The sequence below is a fragment of the Pterocles gutturalis genome, unplaced genomic scaffold (genome assembly GCF_000699245.1).
Source record: "Pterocles gutturalis isolate BGI_N339 unplaced genomic scaffold, ASM69924v1 scaffold33918, whole genome shotgun sequence".
Classification (NCBI taxonomy): Eukaryota; Metazoa; Chordata; class Aves; order Pterocliformes; family Pteroclidae; genus Pterocles; species Pterocles gutturalis.
The window spans coordinates 9,819-18,371 of NW_010119152.1; the positions used below are offsets into that span (position 1 = coordinate 9,819).

At 35.8% G+C, this 8,553-nt stretch overlaps 1 protein-coding gene across 1 annotated transcript; it reads right to left on the minus strand.

Annotated features, from left to right (window-relative positions):
* Positions 1-984: 984 nt before the first annotated feature.
* On the minus strand, positions 985-8,043 carry CEP55 (centrosomal protein 55kDa; the record flags this gene model as incomplete). Its single annotated transcript, XM_010076486.1, has 6 exons — positions 985-1,206; positions 2,419-2,550; positions 3,413-3,484; positions 4,622-4,938; positions 7,033-7,174; positions 7,978-8,043. Coding segments are annotated over 6 exons (951 nt in total), but the record flags the coding sequence as incomplete, so codon positions are not given.
* Between the last annotated feature and the right edge of the window lie 510 nt (positions 8,044-8,553).

Sequence of the window (8,553 nt, forward strand, 5' to 3'; positions counted from 1 at the left end):
TATTGCTAAGTTGTTTTCTGTATTATACCAAATACAGTGACACTTCATATCCACTAAAGAAATTTATTAAAAACTGCGCTTTTAAACTGGGACATTTGTCAAATGTAACAGATTAAGTAACTGACATTTCCCAGTTTTAACCTCTGAAATACAGAAGTGCAAACAAGTTTACTTCAGCATAATTCTTTATCTTAACTTCAAAAGTTATCTCTGACATTGTCTGAAATGTGAACTTTTTCAGTACCAAGGAAGTTTATATTTGCTAGGAAGTTTGTTTTCTCAATGACATTTTTTTGAAAAGAGCTTAAACCTTGGTCAGCATTTTTATATGAGCTCTAAGTCACCCCTGACTGTGGTTCAGGAAAACAAGCTACTTGTGATTAATGTTTTCAACCTGAATCTTAAGCGGTAAAGACCTCTTAACTTGACCCTACTGATTTTTAGTGTGTCAAGATGGTGATACATTACACAGGTATGTGATAGATATAAATATACACTATACACATTATACATATACACACACCATGTATACATATATATATATATATAGTGCACCTACTAGGGCCAAAAAATTTTTTGCAGCTATTACCGTCAGTCAAGGTACATGCACAATCATCAGGATTCACCAACCAAGAACTGGATATGCCAAACATAATAAAGTCTGACACAACAGGTGTGCTTTTACTGTTCTAATTTTTAATAGTGCAAAAAAAAAAAAAAGCCAGTAGTTTACTATTTTAAGATATCCCTAAATCTAAAAATATTTCTATTTAAAACCAAAAATGCAGTAGCTGGTTTTTTTTTGCAAAAACATCAGGTAAACTATTTGAAGCCAAATAAATTACCATAATGTTTTTGTGGAACTGAATTATAAAACTAGTAGTCCTTTACACAACCTTAAGAAAAAAGCTTTAAAAAGATATTTTGCCTTTGTAGAAGAGCATATTGGCAGTATAAAGCAAATCCAATAAGACCATTTGGAGCTCAAGCTGTACAAAAGTCAATATGTGCTAGTAATTCTCTATGCTCACTTGTTCGATACTGCACTTTACATCTAGGACACTCAAGAAAACTTTCATCAAGAAGGCTTGAATGTTTCAGGGAGGGACTTCTGTCATACGTGCTCAGCTTCTCTTCAAATGCAGCTTGCAAATCTTCTTGTGTTTCCATACATCCAGATTCCTGGAGTTTATGGAAAAAGAGAAGCTTTAGTGTCAGATTGGGGCATGCATGCACTGATCAAATATTGTAGAAAAAAATGTTCAAGTCTGATGACACACAAACCTTGTGTGTGTTGTAGCACTAAGGGTAGAATTTTAGAGATGGCTAAATGCAGTTATGTTACTTGTGTTAGTAACAGAGGACCTGTTGTACAATTCTAACACTGCATTTTAATTAGATTGCGGGTAGCTTTTCTGCACACTATTTAAGACAGGTTTCCCACAATGTCTGAATGGGAATTCTTCCCCAGCCATCCTCCTAGCTGCTCACACACTGTCAGACTGTCTTTCCTTAATGAAATGATGCTTCAGTCCCCTCTACACAGGATGCTGCCCAATTACTTTCCCATAAACTCTGCTGTAGTTTTCTCTTCTCCTCCCAAGCGTTAAGTTTCTGTGCATGAAGGCTGCCCCTAACCCTAAAAGGCACACAGTCTTATTTGATACCTACTCCTCCTGCTTCTTAGCACAGAGAAACACAAAGCTCCAACTTCCCTGCTCTGCCCAAACTGCTGCTCCACTCCCAGCAGACAGGTTTTCCAGTGGCCTCCCCTGGCTGCAGCAGCAACTGCAATCCTAGCAAGCAAGCCTCTTCAAAGGGCAACACGTGAATGAAGAACATCAGTATCCCAGAATACATTACATTCCCTTCCTCATTTGAGAAAATACTATTCTGTTGCATACAACTAAGAGGGAAAGCAGTCTGGCAGAGTGACAGGAGAATCCCTCTCATATGCAAGTTGTTGGAAGCTTTGGCATTTACCTTCTCTGCAAAAAACACAGCGGCCCCAGACCTCATCTAATGAAGGACACAGGTCCTGGATCAGATGGAAGTGGGTGAGGAACTCAACTTATATATTTAAGGATTGTAACCTGTTAACTAGTAGCAAGTTTGAGTAGAAGCAAAACTAGATACACATTGTGATACAAAATAGTTATGTTCCCTACTCAGGAACTGGACTGATCTGGATCTCCTTGTGCAGCACTCGTTCTCTGTGCATGCTATAGAGAAAGATGATGCTAGTTGACATAGGGTTCTGCACCTTTGGGCACATACCTAAAGGCTGTAAGGTGCTACAGCGATATCTGATGACATTAACAGAAGGCTCACTATGCCTGAAATACAATCTCAAAGTGAAAAGATACACAGTTATGCAAAATCCCTGACTAAATTCACCTGCAAGTTATCAGTACATACCAGAGGTTCCAGACGGGTTAGCTGCCCTCTGTGCAGGACCTTGCGCAGTTCCTTGAGGACTTTGTTTAATTGATGCTGCAAGTTCTGGCGATCAAGCTTTTCGTTCTCAAAGTCTGTTGTGCATATCTGGATCTGGCAACCCCCCAAAGTGAAAATTAAAGAATTAAAGTCAGAATTATTAAGAATTGAGGGTGGGGGAAGGGAGATAATGTATCCCCTTTATATATTTAAAGTAAGTTTTACTCTGCTATCATATCCTAAAAGACAATTTTAAAAAAACCAAAACACTAGTGCTTTCACTACAGTGAAATTCATACATAGTTATGAAAATCTTCTCCGTTAATATGGGTGAAGTTTGAAGTTATTTTGGTTGGAGAGTATTTCAAGCTGTCTTACAATCTTAAACTGAAGATTTTATAGAAAAGCATATAGCGCAAGTTCTCATTAAAAATGCCAGTTTCTACTCCAGGATCTTATAACAAGGCAATTTGGGCAGAAACTATAGTTAACACTGTACACTCAAGCTTAGCAAATAAATATAACTTCTTTCCCCCAATAACATCAATTAGATCTGTAAGAATGTACTTGGAAAAAAAAAATAATATGGAAAAGATAACAATGCAATTATTTGTATAGCTTTATGAAGAGTTATACAAAGTTCATTATTATTATATGAAGTTTATTACAAAACTTCAATGAGCTGATTAGTTTTAGGATGTTTCCTATGCCTCATGTGAGGCTGTACAGTTGTACAAGAGATTGTGGAGAAAATAGCATCAGGTTTGATCACACTCTCTTATCTGTAAAAGCTTACAGATTTTCCTCTTGACAGACGTGTCAAAATTTTTAGAAGCATCAAGAAATTATTCACAGGTGAATATTCATATCTAATATTACTTTATTTAATATACTACTCAAATTTGAAAAGTTACTCTAGAAAGTCTTTATGCATAATACAGGTTAAGTATCGGCATCTTAGCATATAATTCAGTACCTGTTTTTCCAACAGAGCTATCCTAGTGTGTTCCTCCTGCTGTTTTTGCAATGATTTACGAAGAAGTTGCACCTACAAGGCAGAAAAACATTTGTAATAAAGAACTTCCATATACAGCAGTTAAGCTTAACAAATAATTAATCTAAAAAGAGACTGAAGTAAAACTATATTCCAAAGCAAAAAGAAAAATGCATGCCTGTTATGCAACAGCCAAACCCAATTCAAATATCTCTGCTCCTCTGGGGAAAACCCCAGGGAAAAATCATTGCATTGAGCAGGGGGAATGCAGGATGATGTTATAGGTCAAAAAAAGTCAAAAAGAACCTTCCGAGGTGATTGCTAGGATGCAGACAAAAATATATGCGCAAAACCTATGTTTGCAGTAACATGCCATGATGTTAAAAAAACCAAGCAATGCAACCTTTTTTTTTTTAAATAGAAGAAAACAAGTTTAAGACTCAGAAAAGAATGGATTAAGTAAATGTAAAACAAAAGTAAAAATATCCTCTGTTATCAGTGTGCATCAACTCTTATAGTGAATGCTGTTGTTTAGCTGCAAAAAAATAAAATAAAAAACCTTTTAATCATTATTTAACCAGTGAGAAGCAGTCTGAGTTTAGAGAGCTAAAGTTCTGGTTTTAGCCTACTTTGGTGGCTGGTAAATTTTAGTCTCGTTTTTAAGATTTCAGGTCTCCACTGCTTTGTTATTGACCACAAACTTCTCCCAGTAGCAAGTCTATCTTATTTGGATGCCCTAAGCATCGTCCTTCAAGGAAGACTTTCCAGTTTCTCTTCAGCAGATGTGTGGTCATGATTTCATGTCCATAAAAAGAAACAACAGGGTTTGCTGGGGTTGGGTTGGTTGGTTGGTTTTTTTGTTTGGGTTTTTTTTTTTTTTTGGGTTTTTTGGTTTTTTTTGTTAGCATCACTATGCTGATAGGAATATTCCAAGACACCACTGTAACTCTTCATGTAGGGGAAGTGGCAAAGTCCTCACGAGTATTCCAAACAAAAGGAGGTAAACACTGAATATTTTAAAATACAAATAATGTAGCACATACATGTCTTCCCCACAGCCAGAGTGGTTAAAGATAACATAAACAACAGTTACCAGAGCAAGTGACTGATGGTCCATTCTGATTAAGTATGACTTTTCAGCTATCTTGATTCTTTGCTAATGATCTTAAACCTCCAAATGCATCCACTTACCTGACTTAAAAGATCTTCAGACTTCTTCTTTTCTTCTCTGAGCTGTCCTTTAATAGTTTCATTTTCTTGTTTTAGTCTCTGCACTTTCTCTCCTTTAATTTTATTTTCATTTTCTAGAGTCTTAATTTCAGCAACCTGTTGCGACTGCAATAAGGTATTTAAACTTGTTATTTCTTGTTGTGCTTCTTCATACTTCTTTTTGAATTCGTTAAGTTCAGATTTCAGTTGGGTTATAGTGTGTCTTTCAGTCTCAAGATCACTCTTAGCAGTTAGTAACAGCTGGTCATAATATTTTTGCTTTTCCTCTTGTGGATGACCTTAATGAGTCAGAAATAATTGAGATAGTAATGTGGGGGTGGGACAGAGGTAGAAGAATACTTAAAAATCAGAACACCAAATCCTTTTAAGGCATATTGATAGAAATAGACATTCTAGGCGATTACACAGCTCAAACTGGCACCAAACTTTAGTTAAAACAGCTTTCAATATAGTAAAGTCTCCTTACAGCTTTCAATACAGTAAAGTCTCCTTCCCAGAATAGTTACTGGAAGACTGCAAGTTGGCTTGCGCATAGTAGTGTGTGCTACAGCCACTTCCTTCACTAACCCTTATAGCAATATTACATCCTTTGCCCTGACTACACAAGCTCCATGACTCACACATAGTTCTTATATGGCCTCAAGCATTTTACTCATGCATGGGAATCCAGGCCCAAATACACTAGGATTCTCACTTCCAGATTTAGGCTCCTTAGCCAAGGTGCTGGCGTTACTCCCTCCCCAGAGATACTCTAGGGATCTGACAGGCTCTACTTCACCATTATTGACCAAAGCCAGACTATCCATTGTCTTTTGCAGACTATCTTCTTCAGATTGTACACCATCATTTACTTCTAAATTGCAAATAAACGGGACTAGGATACATTTTTTTAATAAAAAATGCCTGCTTCTTGGCTAGTCACTGTTACCCAAACTAGAGTTTGAAAAATTTCTGCTTGTTGACCCAAGAAAAGTTTAGTAAGCAGGGAAAAAAAAAAAGAAGGCAGTCTATAGAATTTCAGTAGCAATACGTAAAAAATATACCTAAAAGCAGAAGAAGGAATGCAGCGTTTTACAAATTTCGCTGATTTTTTCGTACTGTAAGTTTCTTGACTTTGATATTTTTCCTATTGAGGGCTTCCCCTCATTCTTCAAAGTGTAATTTACTAGGGAAAGTTTCCTGTTTGACTGTTCTGCCCCCCTTAACAATGAGCTAAGCCTTTACTTCTCGTTAGCAGTATTCCTTTACAGAGTCGCAAGATCTTCAGTGAGATACCAAGTTTTTCCTTGGAAAAAGTTAACATATCTACTTTCAACTTCTATATAGCTAGGTTCTTAGAAATTTGGATCTCTGCTACTGTCTAGCTGCTCAAAGAAGGGAACTTTCTTATACCCTTATTCCTAGTCTCCTGGCCACTCTGATGAAGCTTCGACGGCAGTAACTCTTAAGTTACATCTCGTGGTGAGTGACTTGAGTCTGCCTGCCTCTAAAATACTGTTCATAGATTTCTAAATACCACCAAAATAAAATTATGATATTTTACTGTTTTCCATAAAGATTCAAGCAGTAATATGGAAACCAAGCCACTGTGCATGAATTACTAAGTATCTGTGGGCACACTCTTACTCCAGATGATGCTAGCTCTATTTAGTGAATTCACCTTGCAGGTCAGTTGCAGCTTAGATGGAATAAATAATTTGATAATAAGAAAAGCAAGTCAACTCCTGGTTTTTCTGTTCAACATGATTTTAATTTTATTTCATGTACTGGTCAAGCACAACTCAAGTCAATCTGAATACATAGTAATGAGAGGGTGCTTATTATTGAGGAAGTACATAGCACGGAAGTGAGCCAGATGTGGCCAGATCCATATTGCGAAACACTGGTTTGGGTAGGTGCCAGCACTACCACAGGTTTCATGCCCTGTAAGAACTGTTCAGGTGAGTGAAGAACATGGCAGTCTTGAGTCATTTTTATAATATTTATTTTGAAAAAAAAAGTTTAAAAACCTGATCCACGCCTAGCTAATAAATGCTTAGTGCTTCCCCTGTGCAGGTTGAAAGTGTACTTTGAAGGATGGGAGACATACATGTATTTGCCTCTATACTTCCTGCAAACAGAGAGGTTGCTAATAGAGTGTCAAGGCTGTTAAAAACCACCTTTGAAGTAGATAAGAAAGTGAAATACTGTCGATCAAGTAACGTAGTTAGATAAACGGAAGCAAAGAAATTTTACTTAACAGAGTTTTGCCATTAAGAAACAAAAATGTTGAGAAGGAAGTAGATTGTTTAATTGTGCTATAATTTGTTTCCAGAAAACTTATTCTATAGATAATTATAGTTTGGGTCACTTGTAGGAAATAAAGTTGATACCTTCTGAATTGAACTCTTTAGATTCTTGTTGGCAAACTATTTCTGACTTCTGTTCAAGTTCAAAGATCCTTCCAAGCAGTCCCCTGACATATGCTTCGCGTTGCTGGTCATACAGTAGCCACTGTTGGTTTTTCTCAAGAGCCTTCATGAAAAGAAAAAGAAAGACAAAAAAGCCTCTGATAATTTATCAGATTTTAAAAGTATTAATAATCTTAAAAATGTTGAAAGTTATTTATTATACAGTTTAAAGATAAGCTAGTTAATTCTTCTCTAAATTTTAGTAATTTTCTTTGTACAATAAATAAACCATCTTCATTTGGAAAGGTAAGTCCAAGTTGTTGAGCCTAAATTGAAATTACAGCAATATTAAACACTGACTGGCTTATTTCTTGGAATGGGAAAATGACTTAAAAACAAAGGCTCTCATGAGTCATGCCCAGATACTGAATAATTAACCTTTCAATGTCAAATATAAAATACAATATAAAAAAACCCAGATCTTAAAAATTGAATAAACTAAAACTGTATCATTGCAACTTAAAGTTTGTAAGAAAAAGGACATGGATTTTATATCTTATGGAATCACAGAATTATTCAGGTTGAAAGGGACCTCAGGAGGTTTTTAATCCAACCTCATGCTACCCAGACAGTGTCAGCTCCAAGGTCAGACCAGGTTACTTGGGGCTCCTGTTTTGTAAGCAACCACTTTGTTCTGATGTTCCAAGCAAGGTTTTTCAACAATGATGAAAATACTATCTTTTTTTAGCAAGTTTTTTTTAATTTAAATTTTTGTCCTATCATAAAATAATTTTAGATATTATATTTTAGAGGGAAACATACCCTCTGAGGTCCCACACTACCCAAAAGCATATAAGGTGATAATTTACATTCTTATGCATCTTGATATAGATGATTTATACTTGCAATGTTGTACATGAAACTTACATCTTTCAGTTGTTTTTCAACTTCATAAAGAGTAGTTGGTGACCCAGTGCTGTTTGTTGCAGCTTCCTGCAGACAAGGAACCTGTTAGTGTTCTTTAAAACAGGCAGCTGAAACAGTAAAGCTAGTCCACTATAACTATTAATCTCACATAAATTGCATAAGAATATTTTTTTAAATGAAAAACAGATGCATACGTGTGCCTTTTGTATTTGAAGATCTTTAGTCTTTCTTCTTTTTTTTATAAAAAGGATCTAAGTTATGTAGAAAACCATTTCACAGATTTAAAATAAAATCTCCTGGAAGATAACAGGCGAAAGATCTACGTTTAATTTATTCTATAACTCTGCAACTCAGTTACATTAAAACATTTCCTAAGAAGAAAATAATGTATTTTCTGCTGAACTGCTATCTTGGAAGACCTGAAGGGTGCAGGCAAACTTATGAAAAATGAAGATATTTAGGATATTATTTAAATACACAAAAAAGGTGTTTGTTCTATTTTCATATCCTTCTATGTTTGACAACAAGCTAGACCTATAGGAGTTGTTGGGGAAAGCTAGAGAGCTTGACAACTTA